General features: G+C 36.1%; 1 protein-coding gene and 1 long non-coding RNA gene across 2 annotated transcripts; both read right to left on the bottom strand.

Moving 5' to 3' along the window:
- Positions 1–14,155: 14,155 nt before the first annotated feature.
- Positions 14,156–14,872, bottom strand: LOC141655447 (uncharacterized). The gene has a single exon (XM_074462527.1). It carries the CDS (start codon positions 14,870–14,872, stop codon positions 14,156–14,158), a length of 717 nt encoding a protein of 238 aa, XP_074318628.1.
- A 948-nt stretch (positions 14,873–15,820) lies between these two features.
- Positions 15,821–23,752, bottom strand: LOC141656132 (uncharacterized). The gene is made up of 3 exons (XR_012548367.1): positions 23,574–23,752; positions 23,416–23,473; positions 15,821–15,979 (listed from the first exon to the last, which is right to left on the bottom strand). It is a non-coding gene; the product is annotated as an uncharacterized LOC141656132 (long non-coding RNA).
- Between the last annotated feature and the right edge of the window lie 237 nt (positions 23,753–23,989).

Below are 23,989 nucleotides of genomic sequence, written 5' to 3'. Positions count from 1 at the left end.
ATTGATAGACTAATTGAGGCTTACATATAGGAAGTAAAAAAAAAATTGGTAACTACTCCATAGTTGCGAAAAATAATAGATTGTTATCTTTTTAAAACTGAAATTTAGTTAATTAATAAATTAATATATCATATCATATAATATTTTAATAATAATGCTTTTCACTTAGCTATGACACGTGGCAACTTTGAAGGTGATGACACGTTTCTATTGAATAGGCTGATGGTTACAGCTTTAGGTTCTTTTTGGTAAATAGCGGATTAATTTCAGCATAAGCAGATTGTAAAAGCAGATTATAAATGATAGATTTTACGAGCAGGTTTGACTAGCATATTATAATTAGCATAATTAGTTTGAGTGTTTGGTAATTGACAGATTACGATTAGTAGATTGTAAGTTTTCTTTGTAAATTATTGTAAAGTTTCCTATTTTAAAATATGCTAACCAATATGCTGGGGGAAGCAGCATATTGTGAAACAGCATATTGACCCCAAATATGTTGTTTCAATATGCTGTTTACCAAACACTAAAATTAGCATATTGATTGGTCAAATATGCTAAACCCCTTGAATATGTTAAAAATCGGCCAATATGCCGTTTACCAAACACCCCCTTAATATAATATATGATATATAACTGGGTTGGAAAGCTGTGGATACGACACGTGGCATATTCAGCCTTAAATACAACCATTAATGACAACTTTAGTCATTAATAACAGAAATTAATGTAGCATAAACATCAACAACAATTTAATAAAGTTATTTATTAGATTAAAATAAATAAGTAATATAGTTAATTTTAAAAATATTTCGAGAAAAATTATGAAACGAATTTTTTCAAATTTATCGCGAAAAATGCTTTCTTATGAGTATAATTTTTACTAAAGTTATTAAAATATTAAATTCAATGAACGTGTGTTTGCCGCCTCCCCCATATAAATAAATATATTATGTATGTTGCACATAAAGATGAAATGTATTAAAACTTCACTTTTTAATTTAAATGCATGTAGATAGTATAATTAAATAGTAGTAAATTTGCAACGAAGAACTTTTGTGCCATCAAGTAAAATAAAACTTATATGATATATACGTAACACTTGAATGTGTATACATTATTTTTATTATTTTTAGCATGTATCTAAAAAGTATATTCTTACAAATTTCAATACTATTGAAAAGAAATTAGAAATATCATGATTTAAAGTGGGTATACACACTATGTTAAAAGAGTACATATATGCACTGTGACATGAACTGCATATGGATAATCACAATAATAATAGTGACTACTAAGGACATCTATGTTATAAGTGGTGAGAAAATAGGAATCACAATTCTTTCTTTTTATTTGTTTATAATTCTCAAATAAATGTTGTATACACCATTTATATAATATCGTTTATTACTTATTTTATTTAAAATACATTAAAAGTAAAAATGTCTAAAATAAGATTTGAAAAAGCTTAATCTATTTTATTTTTAAGTAAAATATTAAATTTCATATATGAATTATATTATTTTTCCTTCAATTATAATAAGAAAATATATAAAAAGGTCGTGCGAAGCACGAGATACTACCTAGTCTTTTCTTAGAAGTGAATACATACAACTTGATGAAATACTCACAAAACTAAGAGAATGATCGGATAAAAGGCTTATGACACGGTTGTCGCAACCCTATCAAAAATAAAAACCAACCGGCTCTAACTAATGCAGCAGAGGCAAGTCGGGCATCGTATCCAAAGGGAGGCGGTCACTATCTACTCGTTAATCAGACTGTCTTTGGTCACACAATGGGGGTTTGTTTGATATGCTAAACTAAAAATGCGATAAGAGAAAGATGTGATCAAGTGAGAGAGGGAAGTGCTAAGATTGTCGTTTCACCATGGTTTCCTAAGGATCCAAAACTAAAGTCAAAGGTCGGCATAAATTCGGTCTGCATGGTAATGAAAAGGTCCTCTCGGTCCGCTATTCGTCCTAAAACATTATTAACTTAGCTTTCACTCTCATTAGAATGCCCTAGTGTTCACTGCTGGTCTTACCCCTTCCAATCTCTCGATCTAGGTCAAGGCGTAACGAAATTAACTAGCCAAACGCGTCGACTCAAGCAGCTAATTACAGTTAATTGCAATGATTAACAACACGAACCAATTTTAGCCAAACCTAATCATCTAATCTCGATCTCCCTAATCACCATAGCTCCCCTATACCCTAGCACAAGGGATCTAGCTATGCATAATAATGAATAAAGCAATAGAGATCAGAGAGATAAAGCAAGAACGAACATGGCAAAAAGATATAAGCAAAAGAGAAATAACATAAAAGAGAGAAAGGAAATTACAGAAGTAGAGATCCGGAAATATGAAATAAAGCAACGTTTCAACCAGAAAAATATCAAAGGAACCGAAAGAGAGAAGAGGATCCCCCTAACCTAATTAAGTCTCTCCTATTTATAGGAGAGATAATTATTAAACCTAAAAATATAACATAAAATATCTATAAATAAGTTTTACGCGAGAAAATCTCACGTCAGACACAAGGTGCTCGATCAAGCATTTCTAAGTTCCTCGATCGAGTAAAACTTCAGCCAAACCTCTCGATCAAGTAACCCAACTACTTGATCGAGGATCTCCATAATAACACTTCTCGATCGAACACATAAAGCATTCGAACGAGGTCTTCTCTTCACCCATAAGTACTCGATCGACCAGGATAGCCACCAAAAGGCTTCGATCGAGTGGATTACCACTGAAGTCAGCTATAACTCGTTGATTTAGCTTTCAAAGCCGCTTCACGCATCCCAAGACAGCAGCATTTTCGCTCCAATTCCGCTCATCTCCTAAATGCAAGCTAAAGGGATAGTAAAAGGCCCAATTCCGCTACTTTCTTGTCAATTCCTGCAATTAAAGCCAAATGAACCAAAGTAGATTATTCGGGGCATTTCGTAGCATAGAACTACGAGAACCGCATAGAAATACGTGCAAAAGAGACTTAAAAAGACTATATAAAATGCATGTATCAAATCTCCCCAAACCAAACCTTTGCTTGTCCCCAAGCAAACTATATGCAAATTAATGGTACGGAAAAAGAAAGCTCAGAGCTAGCTACAAATGGCCACTTAAACTAATTTAATGCAGCAAACTAACACTTATAGCAAGAGTTGTTTTATGCAAACGAGTTGTATGATGTCTATAACAAAGCTGAACCGTCGACCTTGCAAGACCTTTAAAAATGGACTCTCACGGATCATTCTTCTCTCATGAAGCAAAGGGTAAGCATATGAATGTAAGAAATGAAGAAAAATGGTCGCTCACCTAAACTATGACCCACATAAACATTCATGCAACTAATATGATAGACAATTCTAACTACCGTACATACATTCCAACAAAACAAAGTCATGTCACAGCCGAGGGCTTACAAAAGTATGGTAAAGTGAGATAATAGGTAAGAAAAGACAAAACATTTTTGAGAATGTGAGAGTATTGGCGGCCAAGCTAGTACCTAAACAAAGCCAATTGACAGCTTCCATTTCTAATCCATCAAAATTAAGCACAATGCCCTTAACTTGGCATTCAAACTCACTAACCAAATAAATACTCCTCATAAGATAAAAATAATGCATAGTAGTAAGAACCGTCAATCAAACTCTTTCATTCTTTTTTTCTTCATTTTTTTTCTTCTTTTCCACGGTTTTTCTGATTTTTTTTTTTGTCATTTTTTTTTCAACTTCTTTTTCTCATCCTCCTTCTTTCTTTTATACCAACTCCCAATCAATATAATACAAACCAAACTCGGATCAATAGTAAAATACTGCAAAAAAAATCAATAATTAGTTTGACAAGGCAGTCTAAATTTGGATGTAGTTAAGGGTCAAAAGGCAAATTTGGCTAAATACGGAGTTTAATGGGTAAAAATGAAAGAAAGGGAAATGTAAGCACCTCCCTGCATGTAACACCAACCACTAACCCGAATGTATGCAAGCAATAAGCAATTGAATCACATACTTCTGCAAATTGATGATATATGCTATGCAAGGAGTAACTTTTCACAATCCTACATGAAATGGTCATAAATGACACCAGTTTTAAGGCTCTAATTCCTTAGAATTTATAAGTAGGTTGCCAAAATTTCAGGTCAAGTCCATTCGTTCATCTAAATTTCAACATTAACTCGTAGATATGCAGAAGACAAAGCTAAAAGATATTAATTTATGCAAGGCTTAAGCAAAAGGAAAAATTATAGTGCAATTTCATCATCGAAATACACCGTTCCGACTCAACCTAAATGCAAAAGTAAACGTGAATATTTTTTGAATTTATAGAATTTTTTAACTTTTTATGGTTTTTTAATTTTTTACAACAATAAACAACAATGCAAACAAAAATTAAACGTGACAACAGAAATGCAGTAAAAACAATATGCAGACACAGGTATAGATGCATATACCCTCCCCAAACCAAACCGTACAATGCCCTCATTGTACCCAAAAATAGGGAAAGGAAATGCAAACTGAAAAAGAGAGTGAAACTGCGGAAAACTTACAAGAATACGCGAAGTAGGGACCTCCCTAAACCAGCCAGCAACATGGGAAGTCGCTAATAGCTCCATACCAGCGTAACTAGAAGCGAATCAAAACAAGCGAACTCGATGGTACTCGATCGAGAAGGTATAGTACTCGATCGAGTACATTGGGCTGCAAAGGTGGTTGATCGAGTAGACGTAAGTACTCGATCGAGTGGTCGTCATCTGTGAGTCCTTGATCGAGAGAAATAGGTGTTCGATCGAGGGAGTTAAACACTCGATTGAATAGAATAGTACTCGATCGAGAGTTCCCTATTGCGCAACTCTTAGGCGTCAATGAAACACCTGCAAAGCGCAAATAGCGACCGCAAATACGACTCAAAAACCAAGCCTAAATTGTTCACAGTCTGTGGTTTGAAAACCAATTATTAAACACACAACAAAACTGAAATGTTCGAAAATCAACTAAAAAGCTTAAACTCCGGGTTGCCTCCCGGTTAGTGCTAGTTTCAGACAGGTCCTAGCTCGACCTTCTTTTCTTCATCCAGTTGCTCCAGTTAGTCACAATCAAAGCAACTCAAAGCTCTTAGCAACTGATTATAAATCTGCGCATGTGCTACACAAAAGTATAAGTAGCACCAAAATAGAAAAGGAGTATTTGAGAGCAATATGAGATACCGTCTCAGCTTAACGAATTTCCGATGACAAATATGGTGAAACATTATTAACTTATTTGTCCAACCGGGAGAGGGTGGAGCATCAAAACAGAAAGCATAAGTCACATGAGGTAGTTTACTATTAGTCATAACAATAATCATGAAATCGTCATTAACTACCTCAGGTCGGTCGCTCCTAATGTCAGAATCAGTGACAGAAGAGTACATTACCCCTACCGTGCTAGGAGCATTCACTGACTCAGCTACCTTCTCGTTCCCCTCCTTTATGGGTTCTGTCCCATATATTGCAACCTCTAAAGCATCCAGCTCGGCTTTCCAAATAGGAGATTCACCATAACCATTGTCTTCTTCCAAATCGTTATCCGAAACAGTCCTAGATGACATAGCATTGCTCTCCATGGCCATTGGGTTTGATCGAGCAAAAATGGTACTCGGTCGAGAGCTTTCCTTCTGAATACTACTCGATCGACCATAAAAAACTGCTCGATCGAGTGGTTCCTCGTGCAAAGTATTCGATCGAGTGTTGAATACTATTCGATCGAGCTCTCCCTCATATAATCCATTCGATCGAATTTTTTTTGTGGTACAGTGCAGAAGTCTTCGTATGATGCGTTGTTTTAAGATAAATCTTCGAATTCCGAGTCATACATATCATCATCGTCAATAGGCAACCCAGGTCCTTCATAGGAAAGACCGCTTTCGATGTAGGTAGCGTATACCTTCTATGTGTTCCTAAAGTTTAACTCGGCAGCTAATTAAGCTATTTGAGACTCAAATTCCTTGGTATGAGTCTCTCTAGATTTATTAGTTTCTTGCACTTGAAGTGCAAGCGTCTTCACCAAAGACTTCAGTTCAGCAATCTCTTCTTTCTGAGTATCAGGAGGAGGAGCTTGTTGTTGCGATGGTCAAACGAATGGAGGCTTTTGATAGCCTCGTTTCTGAAGCGGATGTGGCGGCATATATGGAAAGGATTGACTAGCATGTCTACACTGCCTAAACGCATAGACTTCGTCGTTCCCCGCCAAGCAAATACAGCATTGTGCCCAGCAGCACCACATCTCTCATAGTGGACCACCTGTTGTGCCATAAGATGGAACATAGGTGGAAGATCAAAGCTACTGAAGCCTTCTCTTTGATGATCTTTTACCTAGATCTGTCTAGGTAGGACCTATCAAAACAAAACTAGAAGAAAAGATAAAAACTGCCTCAAGGAATAAATTCCTCGAGGCTGAAGACAGACTAAAATACACAAGTAAATAAAATAGCTGCCTCCTCGACAACGGCGCCAAAATTTGACACGGTTGTAGCAACCCTATCAAAAATAAAAACCAATCGCTCTAACTAATGCAGCAGAGGCAAGTCGGGCATCGTATCCATAGGGAGGCGGTCACTATCTACTCGTTAATCAGACTGTCTTTAGTCACACAATAGGGGGTTTGTTTGATATGCTAAATTAAAAATGCGATAAGAGAAAGATGTGATCAAGTGAGAGAGGGAAGTGCTAGGATTGTCGGTTCACCATGGTTTCCTAAGGATCCAAAATTAAAGTCAAAGGTCGGCATAAATTTGGTCTGCATGGTAATGAAAAGGTTCTCTCGGTCCGCTATTCGTCCTAAAACATTACTAACTTAGCTTTCACTCTCATTAGAATGCCCTAGTGTTCACTGCTGGTCTTACCCCTTCCAATCTCTCAATCTAGGTCAAGGCGTAACGAAATTAACTAGCCAAACGCGTCGACTCAAGCAGCTAATTACAGTTAATTGCAATGATTAACAACACGAACCATTTTCAGCCAAACCTAATCATCTAATTTTGATCTCCCTAATCACCATAGCTCCCATATACCCTAGCACAAGGGATCTAGCTATGCATAATAATGAATAAAGCAATAGAAAGAGATAAAGCAAGAAAGAACATGGCAAAAAGATATAAGCTAAAGAGAAATAACATAAAAGAGAGAAAGGAAATTACAGAAGTAGAGATCCGAAAATATGAAATAAAGCAACGTTTCAACCAGAAAAATATCAAAGGAACCGAAAGAGAGAAAAGTGTTAGAAATCATATTTTAAATATCACATATTTTGGTTTAAAGTTTTAGTCATAAAACTTAAGGATCTTATGCATGTAAAAAAATTACAAGTATAAGGAGAAAATCGGATCCTTACATTGTTAACTCGGCAAAATGGGCACTAGCAAGGTCGCCTACCTTGCTAGATCTTGTGCTTTCCAATAATGGATGAACAAAGGTTCAAATTAGAATCTCTCCCAAAAGATTATACCCAAGGAACACCCTTAATAGATTTTATTAATATAAGACTAGTATTAATAAAATCCTTCCTTAAAATGACACAAATAAATTGTTATTTTGCTCTTGAAATTTCGGTTCAAGAGGGAGTAATGTGTGAGTTTATTTTTGCTCTTAAGCTTCTTATCAAAAACTAGAGAGAATAAAAAAATTTTAGACTAGAATGAATAATAATCCTTGGAAGAGAAAACTCTTTCTTTTCTCTTATGGTTGGCCGAAATTTTGGCCTTGGGTAGCATGCCTAATGTTTTTCATTTTTGCTCTTCATAGAGACTAGGCATGCAACCCTAGTTTTAGGTTGATCTTCTCAAGATTTTTAGCCTTGTAAGGCTATGCCCTAGGGTTATCATAGTGTTTGTTGAATAAAATAATTCAAACAAAAACAACCCTAAAACCCCTCCAATTTCGGTCACCCATATAACATGGTGGTCCATTTTATTTTTGTCATTTATCAATTGTGACATATGTGACATGTTGCATGACATGTTACATTATAATGCATTTTTAACACATTAAAAATCATCATATTAATAAAATATGTCACATACAAAAATAACTAGTAATTAACAATTACTTGTACCAAAATGGGTCATATGATTATAAATCACATCTACATTTGGTTAAAATAAATTATTCATTCTATTTTTAATTGTTTCATAAACAATAAATTGATCTAAGTAATAAAACAATTCGATTACTTAGACCGAATCTTATTTAATCAAATTCCAATAAGAGACGTAATTTTACTCACAAAATCACTCGTCAATTTTAAGGAATTTAATTAACCCGTATCAGCATACGATTAATTAAATAATCAATTAAGAGCATAACCCTATAGGTATGACCTTAGGGGATCAACTGGTCACCACCGTCGCATGACAGTAATGTCAAACTCTAGTCAGCCAATCATTACCGATATGTGTGGACCAATTGACTAAGAAGTATTACTTTCCCTCATGTATTCTTAATATGAGACTTAAACATGTGATCTCAATATGATCAACAATGTGATCGCATTATTGTCGGGGACACTCCAACAATCTCCCACTTGTCCTCGACAAGTGTGCGTCACCAATTCTCTTGTCCTATTACTATCTCCCACTCAATGCAAGGTGTCTTTCAGGTCGTACTTGCAAGTGATCATATCGAGAGTGGTTTCCTCGATCTGGAGAATAACTGATTGACCGGAATTATCTACCATGGATACCTTCCGAGCGTGGCCACGCATTTCCAATTAATTACTCCTCGAGTGGCCCTGAGATATTGTTTTAACCCTGATAAGTGGGTGGACAATTCCTGTCGCACTATTCCCTTCGACTAGCCACAACCATCATAACCCAAAATATGCCCATTTGACCCCATTTACGAAGGTCGTAGTAACATGAATCAAAGTTAATCTGAAACCGTGCCACCTTAGGCGAACAGTCTTTAGTCAAAAGAATTGACTCATTAGAATACTATAGTAGCTCTCGCCACGACCAGGCTTTATAAATTTGCCAGAACTCTATAAGCGGTCATTAGGCCCGACAAAGTGTTCCCAACAGTCTGCCTATGTGATCGACTAGTCATCTCATATGACTCTATGGCACTTGAACTTGCCATCAATCGCATCACACTCTAGTCACTTCGAGACGTCACCTCATACAAGTGACTATGGGCAAATACCATGTTAATCTGGGTTCACTTTAACGGGGTTCAATATTGTCTCTACAACCCGTTTGGATGTAACAAAGTACTAAAAGAGTTTTTCAAGTAAAAACCTCGAACGACAAATGCGATTATCACATATGAATAGTCAATGCCTGATTACTATTTCATATTCTACAATCTAATTTGATCTTGTATGTAGTTGTTCATTTCAATCCAATTGAAATGACATGACTCATCATGTTTAGCCTATGATTAGGCCTTGCTAAGTGGGTTTTAGCAACTCCTTGCTCAACCTTGCTACATACTCGTTTTCCTTTCGTAATGTATACCTTGTATTACAAAACTTTCTGAGTACGTGTCTGGATCCAATCTAGACATAGGCCCTCTAGCCTTAGAATAACTCCCACTGTTTTCACAGTGTGCGGGACTCATCCTTCTTGCACATCTCATGATTGCAAGTGTACTCAATTTCCGTTGTAAATATCTCTCATTGTTCTTTATTGCCTAGAACGATTCTAGCAAATCTATTTCTTAAATAACTTAGCCACAATGGTTCCTTAACCATCTTCACGTGTTTTGAATATGGTTTTGTCTGAAACCTTTCGCAATCTCAATTGTCATTTGTGTAACACCCTTACACAAATTAGTTAATTGCATCAAAAACACTTAACTTTCCATTCTTAATGCTTCCTCAAGCACTTAAGAATAATCTATATGGCTACTTAGTAACTATTACTTAAATTCGATTTTGAAACAATTCATCATACTCAAAGTATATGAAGTGTTATACATCATTACTCATTTAATTGATCCGGCAGCGGAAGCAAATGGAATCAATCAAATATGTTCAACATGATTGAACTAGTTATGAATCTTATCAACATAAGACTTCTTATTTGACGCTAATATCATGTGGATTGATCTTCATAAATCCGGATATTAAAGATGTATTATAATACTCCAAAGTGTCAAATCATTCCCAATGATCAATATGTCATCCATCTATAAGATTAATCAAAAATTCCGTAACTCCCACTAAACTTCATGCATAAACACATCTTCTCGACCCATCGAGAAAAGTTTTATAACATGATCAAACATTGACTCCAACTCATTAATGTCCTACTTAAGACTATCTCTTAAGTTTCACATTGTCTTAGGATTGTAAGAATCTACAAAACTCATAACATGTATAGAATACATTCCTTCTTTGAAGAAGTGGGTTTTAGATTCACTCGCTATATATCTCATCATAATGAAATGTAATCCCTAAGAAGATATGAATAGTGCAAAATACTTTGCAACTAATCAAACTTTGATATCTCGCTTTGATATCCAACAATTCCACTTGGAATTTATTTCGGATTTTCATGGCTCTAAGCCTTGTATTGAGTTGTGACTTAAACATTTTCATTTAAGCCATATGATCATTACTTTCCAGAAATAACTTGAATCAAACAATTTATTTGTAAGTTGTAAGCTTTTTTACTTTCTTAAAAGTAACATGAATTCATCATCTTCAACAAGTGATGAGTTCAACCTCCTAGGTTTCGAAGAAACAACGTCATGTAGCCAAGAAAAACCAATTTCTTGCGACATACAATTTTTGACACAATTCTTTTGTGGCTCTTGAATAATTTCTCCCACTCTGTCATCTAAAAATAAACTTGTATTCTAGAAAGACAGCTTCATGAGCCACAACCCACAAACCCGTTGTACTCATGATTATTGTAAGGAAAAATGAGCATTTGTTTCTTGTGAAAACTTACAAGCATGGTACCTTACCATTTCATATCTCATATGAATCGTTTTAGATATAGTGGAAAAATAATTTAGACAATATGATAAAATCCCCAAAAGGATCAAGTAACTCAAAGTAACTTGATTAAAGTCCAAACCATATCGAACAGGGTTTGATTTCTATATCTAGCCACACCTTATCCCATAATGTGTGCTAGGAGAGATTAACTTGTGATACTATATCACACATCCTTTGGCTTATATCAAAGTTTTCACTTAGATAATCCCATCACGACTAAATCGTGATCGTTTGAACTCTTTGAACTTCTTCAAAGATTTCTCCTTGTACCTTATTAAGTGAACACTATAGTATCCACTTAAATCATTGGTAAAAGAAAATGATCAACCTATTTTGGATCAATGATTTACATCCTCGATCTCCTTTTCAACCAAAAGCACGAGACATCTTGCTTTGAATACAAGATACGCATATACCATAAGATTAACAATCTAATGGTTCCAAGAGTACTCGATAACTCTTTGCGTTCATCATTCCAAAATTTAAGGTTTAATCTTGGGTTACCAATTTGAGTCTTGCATCATCTACATGATATATCATTCTAGTTTGGTTTAGAATATAATCACCTTTGATATTGGGCTAGCCATACATCAAATCATGATGTATAGGGTCACAAAAGTGAAACCTCTTTTGTATCTTAACAAGTTTATATTCTTATTTAGAGTTTATGCACTTAATAGTCATAATTAAGTACAACTTTAAATCCAAAACTAGATTGAGTACACAATGACTCTATCTCTCGACATCATTTATAGCTAGTCGCCATATTCTAATCATCCTATGTATCAAATACAATGATGAAAACCACCACCGGTTTCTAATATTGACGAAGTAGTACTAGCAAAATTTATGTCAATCAAATAAACATTTAAAGAAGAAGGTTCCATTAGATGTCCCACAACTAACTTGCTGATTCTTCAATAATTTGGGGTAGTTTCCTTTCTAGCGTCCAACAATTAAGACAATGGAAACTTTATCGGTCGGGATTGATAGGTTTAGTATCGTTATTCTCAATAACTTTAATTTTACCATTATCTTGTATCAATTCCATGAAAAATAATCCTTTGTAAGTAGATATGTTAGTCAAGAATGAAAAACCCTTTTGATATACTCTTCACAAGAGATCCTTCCAATGGATAACACGTTAAAAGAAAATTCATATTTGTCTTTAGTTACGATGTTTTAATGGAGATTTGAATTAAAATCGAAATGATATCGTATAAATTGAGGTAAAGAAATAGAACAATATGATAACGGAATAAAGAAAACAAAACATTTATCGCTATAATAATACTTGTAAATAATTTAACAAGATATGAGCATTTATATAGTGACCTCTACCGAACTATTATAATTGATTCCAAGATCCAAATTCATATTAACTTGGGCACGCTTTGGTGATACAACCCTCATCAATATAACTCGGTGGATTAACTCTTTAATCGATTCTACTTTTAGAACTCTTGGTCGATAAAATTACATTAATATTTATCTTTAGCCCAAAACACATCCGTCTATGGTCGAGAATACTTTTGTTGAGTTCAACCCAAATTTCGAATAAATGTGTCCATGATCCAAATTCACATTAACTTGGGCACGCTTTGGCGATACAACCCTCATCAACATGAATTCGGTGGATAGACATTTATCACCCACTTCCCCTACGTAACAAGGTTTGTACCCCGGTTTGGCCGAGCGCACTCCCTCACGAAATAGGTTTTCATGGTTTCTAATTTTTGGTAAGGCTAAGTCTCAATTGTTTATTTAGCGAGAGGTCATGTCAATTTATTATCTATCACGTTTTAAGTGAACTAAAGCAGTGAACTACGACAATTGTAATTGACACGGTCGATAAACTCGATTTAAAATGCATGTTTAGTTATGGCGATTTAGCGATGCATGCAACATATAAATAAAATGCAAAGCATAAATATAAAGTCCTAGTATGGCCTTCCTAAAATAGTAAATCTAATAGACTATTTTACAAATTCGGAAACCAACTCCTTTGGTCCCTTGAACTTCATATGGCACGCATTTCAAGGCAACATCTTCTTTGATGAACCGCCTTCTCAAATGGCACCGTCTTCAGGGAACTCCGGAATAATTAAATTACAAAATGAATTACATAATTTCCTATTATACATTTGTAATTAAAATTTAAATCTATTAAATTACAAAACGATGATACGAGATCACAATAATTACAACCGAATCGGTATTTCCATACATTCCGGGTAATACCAATTAAAAACTAAGGCCATACTAAGTAAAATTACATAATTCCAAAATTATATAAAACAAAATATGACAATCATAAATAAAATGCAGCATTAAAATATGTATGAACATGCTCAATTTTATGCTAAATCGCCTTATAAGAGCCAATATCGTATATTACATCGGTTTTTATGGATTTGCGTGATTTAACTTATTAAAATCACAATATGTTACATAAATTCATATTTATGTTCAAGTTAATTACCCTAACCATCTTAGGACTCAAAACTTAGTCTTCACTAATATTTTGACAATAATTCAACTTGATTTCTTAATATTGTTCATAATGGACCCAAAAATACAATATTATACTATAAACTCCAAATTAAATTATAAAAATTCCAAATAATTTCAAAATTTGAAATTCAAAATCATGAACATTCTGAAAAAATACCATGACACTCATAATGTTCAAAACTTAGGTTAAATATTTCGAAAAAATATCGAGAAAAACAATGTTGCGGTTTATCAGTTTTAACGAATATGACCATTAAAAATGAGAAAATTTATTTTTATCAACTTTTCACTTTTAGATCTGAAATATATGATAAAATGAAACATTTGACGTTTTTCTTTAGTCATGAAGTATGTTTTAGCATTATAACTAATTATAGTCACTATTTATGTGATTTTTCATCAAAAAATCATAAATCATGCAAAAAGACTTCACTATAGCCAAAAATTTTACACACATCTTGTAAAATTGCATTTGACAACATACTAAATTTTCATGATTAAATTCGAAATATAACTCATATTAACCTTTTTTTTTTTTTTGCAGAAAAGTTATAGATCTTTTATTTCAACAAAATAAGCGTTAAATACAAGATCCTTGCCACCCTTTCCTACAAAGGAGACCAAGGAGGCCCCCTAAAAGATAAAATAGCCAACAAAAAACCTAGGCCAAAGAGCCATACAGACGCAATGAGACAGCACGTTTAATAACAATACAAAGAGAGTCAGACGAGGACTTAGTCCCCTTAAAAATCCTAGAATTCCTTTCCCTCCAGATGAAGTGGAAAGAGGCCATCAAGCACGCCTTTTGTTTGCCAGTTCTGAACTCAGAGATAAAAGCTTGAACGATAGTATCCAAGGAGAAAATCAGGGGGAGATGCACCCATTGAGCAACTGCAGCCCAAATTTGCCTAGAATAAGAGCAGTTGAAGAAAACATGGTGGAGGTCCTCCATAGAGCATTCACAGAGCACACAACGATTAACCAAAAACAACCCACGAGTAATAAGCTTAGCCACAGTAGGGAGGCTATCAGTCATAACCATAAGGCCAGTAAAAGAGTATTTGGGATGACAACCTTTGCCATGAACAAATGAATGCCAAGGCACAGGCTCACGCCTACTTCTCACCAGGTCATAAGCAGCATTAGTATCAAACCTAGCATGATAGGTACACCTCTCAAGCTGCTGCAATGCAAGGGAAGAAGAGCCAGCAATATTAAGAAGAAGATTCTTCATCTTAACCACGTTGTTCCAATACCAAGAATTTGAGATTGTTTGCCTAGCTGACCAGAGACTCTGCCCTTTAAGGACATAAGTTTGAACCCATCTAGTCCAGATAGAATGAGGTTTATTGTGCAATTTCCAAACCCATTTAATCATTTGCGCACAATTCTAACTTAGAACTTCTTTTATACCTATACCCATTTAATCATATTAACCTATTTACCCATTTAAATACGATTTTAATTTATAAAATTCATATTTCGAGCAAAACAACTTATTTTAACATAAAAATTTACAGGCTATCAGAATGTATTACATGTGAAAACATATCCAAAAACCACTGAAAAATTCGAAGTTTAGCTATTTTTCGTCCAAAAATGACATTTTTCTCATAAAAATCACATTTTAATGCCAATAAAATATAAAATGAACAATAAAATCCATAAATGAACCAAAATATCCCAAATACATTTTAGGACCAGAAACTTTAACATGCAAAGTGATTTCGTGATATATCATAATAAACACAAAATTACAAGTTTTATTTGTTAATAAGATTAACTCGGAAAAACAATAAACCGATTTGCATGCAAACAACCTAAGGCTCTGATACCACTTGTTAGAAATCATATTTTAAATATCACATATTTTGGTTTAAAGTTTTAGTCATAAAACTTAAGGATCTTATGCATGTAAAACAATTACAAGTATAAGGAGAAAATCGAATCCTTACATTGTTAACTCGGCAAAATGGGCACTAGCAAGGTCGCCTACCTTGCTAGATCTTGTGCTTTCCAACAATGGATGAACAAAGGTTCAAATTAGAACCTCTCCCAAAAGCTTAGACCCAAGGAACACCCTTAATAAATTTTATTAACATAAGACTAGTATTAATAAAATCCTTCCTTAAAATGACACAAATAAATTGTTATTTTGCTCTTGAAATTTCGGTTCAAGAGGGAGTAATGTGTGTGACACCCCGCGATAAAGCAGAAAATATAACTAATAAATTAAAGCGGAAATTTGTCATATTTTAAAAACTTTTAAAAAAATTACTAGTTAAAGAATAGCACGCGGGTGCCACTAACGAAAAGAAACAAATACAACAATAGACAAATTCAGGTTATTACAACCCAAGTCTAGAAAACGGGGAAAAGATATCCCACGAATAAACATATAAGGGGTTTCTAAACTAGCAACTAAGGCCCAAGGGTTTAGTTCTCGCTAGCTCACACGTCTTCCCCACGTAAGCATCTTCACCACCTGTCATTCATGTAAACATGAACGCCACAGTCAGTGGGGAGTAACTCAAGGTTCTCATAGCCACAATATGTCGAAACGAACATAACAAAAAACATAAATAAACAATCATATTATATAAGACATGAGTGAATCGAATCATAACTAAACATGGGATCATACGTGTTTAAACCAACAAGAGTAAAAGAAATGATGGAATAAACAAGTAAGGCATAGGCAACAATAAATAAATGGAAAAGAAGGACAAGGAAACCGACATGGCCACTTAGCCACGAGCACGTATTTCAAGGAGATATGACCAAAGTAACCATCCAAATAATGCAAGACATTTACTACTCTTAGACTATAATTTCCCCCGGTAGGACTACAATAATGATACGGTCTTAGTCTAAATCTGCAGATTCTCGGGTGTACATCCCGATTCGACGTGCGCCAGCACAGCACGCACCCAAAACTCGACTACTAAGGAGACCGAGTACCCCAATCGCCAGAACAGCACGAAAGTAGCGGAAAGACTAAGATAAAACTCACTTGTCAGAACAGCACAAGTGGCCAAAAACCGTACTTGCTAGAACAGCACAAGTAGGCCAAAACCGTACTTGCCAGAACAGCACAAGTAGGTCAAACCCGTGCTTGCCAGAACAGCACAAGCAGGGTAAAAATGTATGTCAAGCACATACGATGGTAATATGACATTTCTACAAGAATACGACTCTTACAAGTAATTATTTATAATAACATTTTCATGCTTGTAACATATAAATAAACATTTAATTTCATAATTATACATGCCGGTTAAATAGAATAAAAATAGGTTAGTTTACAAGTCATACATCTGCTGAATGCTGACTATTTATCTTTTCAGGTCTATTTTATTAATCACAGATATGATGGCCTACAATTATGGCGGCTTTTAGTGTTCCCGGAATCCATCGGTTTCTATGGTTATCTAATTTCATTTCATTCCTTTTTCTGTATCCATCAACCTTTAATTTGCTAGAAGTTGCAGCTGTCGACAAACCCAAAATGCACCTCTGGGAAACGGGAATAATCAGAATTACTCGCCATCCGCAGGTGTTTATCCTTTATCTTGTCGCATATGCTTATTATGTTAAATAGAATAAACAAGTACAACAAACAAGTATATGGGACGGGATTATTAATGTCACACTCATACTTATGGCTTGCATCTCACCATAAATACGGATGGGAACATCAGTCCCGACGATCATATCGCAACTAGAGGGCCTATGGCTCACCCCTAGTGTCCGATAGGACCAAGGCTCAGGGACAAGATTATTAAGAATATTATTGGACGATATTTTCCTTATATCAATATTTTCCTTATATCGTCATATAATTATTGTATAATATATTTAGATATTAGGTGTATCTTTTAGATACCTAACTTGTGGAATGAGTTAGGGTAAATATTGTAGGGTTAGTCGATTATATAAACCCGAGTCTTGTACACCATTGTCATTCATTCAATATACAATTCTTCCCCATATCGATTTCTATATGGCATCAAGAGCCTTTCGATCCTAAAAATTTTCAAGAGCACGAAAACACAAAACAATTCTTTTCTTTTTCCTCAATTATAAATCATGACAAACGGAACTATAGTTATCGGCAGTGATGGAAAAGGAGATGGCAGTGGCAAGAAACCCGAGCAAATTTCGCCATCCTCCCCTTTGTTTCTTCATCCCTCCGACAGTCCCAGTTTGTCCCTAACTCAAATCAAATTTGATGGAGAAAATTACGAGCTATGGGCGGACGCAGTCCGCAATGGACTCGATGCTAAGAATAAATTAGCATTCGTTGAAGGAGCCATTCCAAAACCAGTATCGACCATTGAAGGTGAAGAAACCATAGAAAGCGTGGCTTGGCGACAATGCAACGCAATGATTAAAGCATGGTTGAGAAACGTAATTGAAGTCAGACTTCACCCAAGTATCGCTTTTACTGGAACCGTAGCCGAAATTTGGAAGGAATTGAAGGAGCGTTTTGCAACCGGGAACGCACCACGGGTACATCAATTAAAAAGCCAGTTAAGTGAATGTAAACAAGGCAAAGATCAGTCTGTAGTTGAGTACTATACTCAATTAAAGGCCATATGGGACGAATTGTCCAACTACAGCCGAGTCCCACAGTGTACCTGCGGAGCGGCAGCGGCATTGCTTAAAGAACGCGAAGAAGAAAAGGTCCATCAATTTCTCATGGGCCTCGACACAAATCTCTTTGGCAATATACGCTCAAATTTATTGATGGAAGACGATATCACTTCGTTGAGCCGAGCCTATGCACTAATGTTGCGTGAAGAACGACATAGGGCAGTGACCAAAGTGAAAGAAGACATTCATGAAGCCGCCATGGCAGTGAAGGCAACTAATGTGGTTGGCCGTGGAAGTAGCAGCAATCCTAATAAGGAGCGAGGGGAAGATGATCCTGTTCATTGCTCATTTTGCAACAAGGATTATCATACCGAAGAAAATTGTTTCGAGAAGCATGGATACCCACCTCGTGGTCGAGGACGAGGTCGTGGCCGTGGAGGCCGTGGACGTGGTGGACGAGGCAGAGGTAACACCTTCCAGGTTGCTAATGCTGCGTCGACAAGTGATTCGGATTCGCAAAAGACAGCTCAAGCCTTGTCCAATGACGAACTAGTTGCTCTAAGAAGTTTGATAAGCAACAAAGCCGAAAGTAGTAACAAACTATGCTGTAAGGAAATCGATTATACAACCGAATGGTTACTAGATAGTGGTGCTTCTCATCATATGACGGTAGATGAAATTTACTTGGAAAAAGCTTGGAAGGGCACGCCTTCCACTTTGTTGGATCGCCAAACGGCTCGCATATAATGGCTCAAGAACATGGAGTGGTTCAAATTAATGAAAAATTTGTATTGAAAGATGTTTTATACGTGCCATCCCTTACTAGCGATTTAATTTCTGTTCAACAATTAATTAGGGAGAATAATTGTATTGTGATATTTCATCCTGATTATTGTGTCATACAGGACCAAACTACGAGGATGCAGATTGGACGGGGTGAGCACAAGGATGGGGTTTACATCATGAAGAGCAACCGAGAGATTGTGTCAAGGACTAAAGCAAGTGACAAAGGGGGAATGTTCGTCTTTGGCATAGGAGACTCGGACACCCTTCCAAAGAGTATTTTACCTTCCTTTTCTACATTAGTTGGTAGCAATTTAAATTGGAACAATGATGATGTGTGTGATTCTTCTTTGTCGTGCTAAACAAACACGATTGCCCTTTTCCATTAATAATAAAAGAAGTAATGAATTGTTTGCCTTAATACATTGTGACATTTGGGGGCCATATAAAACTGGTAGCATGACGGGTGCACATTATTTTTTGACCATCGTAGATGACCGAAGTAGGGGAGTATGGGTGCACCTAATGAGAGATAAAGGGGAAGTCAATCAATTAATGAGGAATTTCTTTCAAATGACTATAACCCAATTTGGAAAGCATGTGAAAACCGTCCAAAGTGACAATGGCACCGAGTTTCTCTCGGGACCATTAAAAGAATATTATAAAGAACACGGTATGTTGTTCCAAACAAGCAATGTCGACACCCCACAACAAAATGGTAGGGTAGAGAGGAAACATAGACACATTCTTGAGAAGGCTAGAGCTATTCTTTTCCAAGCCAACCTACCCATTCGGTTTTGGGGAGAGAGTGTACTCACTGCCGCTTATCTAATTAACAGAACACCTACCCAGATTTTGAATGGGAAAACGCCCTACGAAGTGTTACATGGTACACCCCCTACCTTCGACAACATGCGAGTTTTCGGTTGTTTGACTTATGCCCATAATAAGGATAGACCGAAAGACAAATTTGGTGAGAAGGGAAAGCGTTGTGTTTTTGTCGGGTACCCGCTTAGTAAGAAAGGATGGAAATTATACGATTTAAAAAGACAAATAATCTTCGAGTCACGAGATGTAGTCTTTTATGAGCATGTTTTCCCGTATGTTGATTCCGCTGTGCAAAAGGATACTCTCGAACTCGATACAAATACCCATGAAACCGTGATATCCGGAATACCCGAGACACAACCAGAAGTGCCTACCATCGAGAATTTTGAAGGACCCATGGAAGACATGGGGAGTAATGAGAATGGCGAGACTGGTGAGGAATTAAGTGTTGATAATAACGGGTGTACCAGTCCGGAAGGCAAGGAAGAAGAGCGGGTTGTTGATGTACCAGTCGAAGAAGACAAGGCAGCTGGTAGAGGGGCTCGACAAAAATTTGAGCCTTATTGGAAGAAAGACTACTACTGCAAATCGACTCGTATTGTAAACCCCATGACACACGCTCACTCCGGACAATCGAATTCCTCGAAGAAAGGTACTCGCTACCCAATAACTGATTATATCACAAACAATTGTTTTTCTTCTAATTACAGAAATTTTTTGGCTAAAGTTGATGCTATTCCGGAGCCCAGAAGTTACTTAGAAGCATCGAAACATTTCGAATGGCGATCAGCCATGGCTAAGGAGATAAACGCACTTGAGGAGAATAAAACCTGGAAAGTTGTTGATTTACCCAAAGGCAAACGACCCATTGGCTGTAAGTGGGTTTATAAGGTAAAGTACAATGCAGACGGAACGATAGAACGTTATAAAGCGAGGTTAGTAGCTCAAGGTTTTACTCAAGTGGAGGGAATTGATTATCATGAGACTTTTGCTCCGGTGGCCAAAATGACGAGTGTGCGATGTTTGTTAGTCAGGCGGTAACTAAAGGGTGGTCAATTGCTCACCGACGTGAATAACGCCTTTCTTCATGGAGATTTGGATGAAGAAGTCTATATGCGATTACCACCAGGTTTCGAGGCTAAAGGAAAGGACAAGGTATGTAAGCTCTTAAAATCCTTATACGGGCTAAAACAAGCTTCGAGAAACTGGTTTGCGAAGTTGGCTGATTCACTTCAACGGTATGGGTTTGAGCAGTCTTTGGCCGATTATTCCTTATTTACATATAACAAAGACGACGTATTTCTTGGTGTGCTAGTTTATGTTGATGATATGATCATCGTTAGTAATAACGATGAGGCTAGTACACGGCTTAAAGGTTTTCTCGACTCAAAGTTTGGAATTAAAGACCTTGGTCGCCTCAAATACTTCTTGGGTATAGAAGTAGCGACGGGTCCAAAGGGCTTGTTTCTTAGCCAAAGAAAATATGCATTGGAGATCCTTAAGGAGGCTGGTTTGGACGGAGCAAAACCCGTCAACACTCCTATCACACCGAACCATAAGCTTGCTCTAGCTAAAGGGTATGTACTCAAAGACCCAATGAAGTATAGACGGATCGTTGGACGACTGATTTACCTGACGATTACGCGTCCAGATTTGGTATACTCGGTGCACATTCTATCTCAGTTTGTTCATGAGCCTCGGAAAGAGCATTGGGATGCGGTGATGCGGGTAGTACGATATATCAAAGGAACTCCTAGCAAAGGAATCATAATCAGTAAGAATTCGGAATTGCATTTGTACGGTTTTTCAGACTCGGATTGGGGAACTTGTCCGATGACAAGGCGCTCGTTGACAGGTTATTTTGTGGCCTTGGGAGACACACCCATTTCGTGGAAGGCTAAAAAGCAAGCCACAGTCGCCAAATCAAGTGCAGAGGCCGAGTACCGTGCAATGGCAGGAGTGACTAGCGAGTTACTTTGGGTTAAGGCATTCCTTCGTTCTCTGGGAGTAAATCACACGAAACCCATGGACCTTTATTGTGATAATCAAGCTGCCCTTCATATCGCTAAAAATCCTGTATTTCATGATCGTACTAAGCATATCGAGATTGATTGTCATTTTATTCGGCATCATTTGGTGAACAAGAACATCACCACCTCCCATGTACGAAGTAAAGAGCAAATCGCTGATTTGTTTACCAAAGCTCTTGGCGGAGAAGCATTTGATTTTCTACAGTTCAAGTTGGGCATCGGAGTACCCGTAGCTCCAACTTGAGGGGGAGTATTGGACGATATTTTCCTTATATCAATATTTTCCTTATATCGTCATATAATTATTGTATAATATATTTAGATAATAGGTGTATCTTTTAGATACCTAACTTGTGGAATGAGTTAGGGTAAATATTGTAGGGTTAGTCGATTATATAAACCCGAGTCTTGTACACCATTGTCATTCATTCAATATACAATTCTTCCCCATATCGATTTCTATAAATATGACTCTTCACAAATAACTATTTAATAATAATGACTCATACTTGTGTTATATTACTAAACATTATTCCATTTTATTATTTAACATGCCGGTTAAATAAAATATAAAAAGCAATAATGAATATGAACTCAAATATGAAGCATATAACATCATTTCAGGCTTTCCTATCATGAATAAACATTTTATTTCACATTTACATGTTACTTGAACAAAGTATAAATGACCGATAATAAATGAATTAACTAATGCGAAACATGAGGCAAAACGTAAACAAACCAAAATCCGAACAACCCATAAGCATATACGAGTCAACAAGGGAAAAACTTGGGTCAAGATACGAATAAAAAGCATAAACAACCATCATACACAAAGGATATATATTTATAGAACTTGAAACGGTAAAACGGGCGACATTTACTCATACGGACTCCGAATCGAGTGATTCAAGTGGCTAAACCACCTAATTTTTCGACGCCGATCTAACTGTCATAGTTTCAGGGGTGCTGGAAGTCTTCCCGATCAGGTATGGTAGGTGTCCAGGCCAACACGGGTGGGTTTAAGACGGAAATTAAACGCAACTAATTTATGAATCACGACAACTATGATTGGTATGGAAATTGCATAATATTAGTGAAATATCCGAGTTGCTAAGTTTAATGTAGTACAACGGCTCACAAAAGTACTCATATTTGTTTCCTGATATGGAGCAATCAGGCTAAGAAAAATACTTTATTTTAGGATCGAACTGATACAACCTGATACAACCCCAACAAAACTAAGATGGCTAAATAAAAGTGATAAACAAACAGGCTGGAATAAGCCATGATCATTGATGCAACTAGCCAACCATCCGTATGACAAGACAATGAAAGTTTCAGCAATTTGTTCCACATAATCACACAAGTATTCTCCTATAGTGAAGCGTTGATGTCATCAGTAAGCCTACATCCCAATTCTCAAGTGAAGTCACTGTGTTATTCAGCTTATAGCCTCTAGCGTTTATAAATCGGTATTGAAACCTTGCTTTAGAAAAACTGATTCATTCTAATAACAACACCAAATAGGATGACAGACACTTTCAATGTGAGCCCATTTCATTATAATATGCAGTCAGTAAACTAACAATCTTACTTCACTTGGATTTAAGACAAATAAGGCTATAAAACCGAGCTAAGGGACGAAATTTCGACGCTTTGTCGAGTAACCTATCACCGTTACCTTATAACTTCCTCAATGAACACGATTTCCGACTCAAACTGCTCCGGGTCTTCAAATCCTTCATCAGAGAGCAAGAAAACGTGATAAAAAGGCTAAAAGACGACACTTTTATAAGACGATCGAAAAACGAAACCACTACAAAAACGAGACTTTCTTACCTAGAAAGAAGGAAGGAGGAACGAGGAAGAGATTGGTGCAAAAATTAAGAGGAATGGTTGAGAAATGAAGAGGAAATCTTGGTTTGTAGGTCGAGTGAAAATGGTGTTTGAAGGTTTGTTGATTTTTGTTGTGTTTGCAGGTGAAAGCTGCTGTAGCTGTAAGAGTTTCGAAAAAAAGGAAGGGGTTGAACAGGTTGGTATGATTGAAGGGGTATGGGTGGTATAAAATAATAATAATAATAATAATAATAATAATAATAATAATAATAATAATAATAATAATAATAATAATAATAATAATAATAATAATAATAATAATAATAATAATAATAATAATAATGTGGGGTGTGGGTGAGTAGGTGGTATGAGTGTTGTTGAATTTTGATTGGTCGAGATTAAGAAAAGTCTTACATATG

Source organism: Silene latifolia, chromosome 5 (assembly GCF_048544455.1).
Source record: "Silene latifolia isolate original U9 population chromosome 5, ASM4854445v1, whole genome shotgun sequence".
Taxonomy (NCBI): domain Eukaryota; kingdom Viridiplantae; phylum Streptophyta; class Magnoliopsida; order Caryophyllales; family Caryophyllaceae; genus Silene; species Silene latifolia.
Note: the sequence above shows the minus strand (reverse complement) of the source record. Positions and strands in the feature narration are given on the sequence as shown.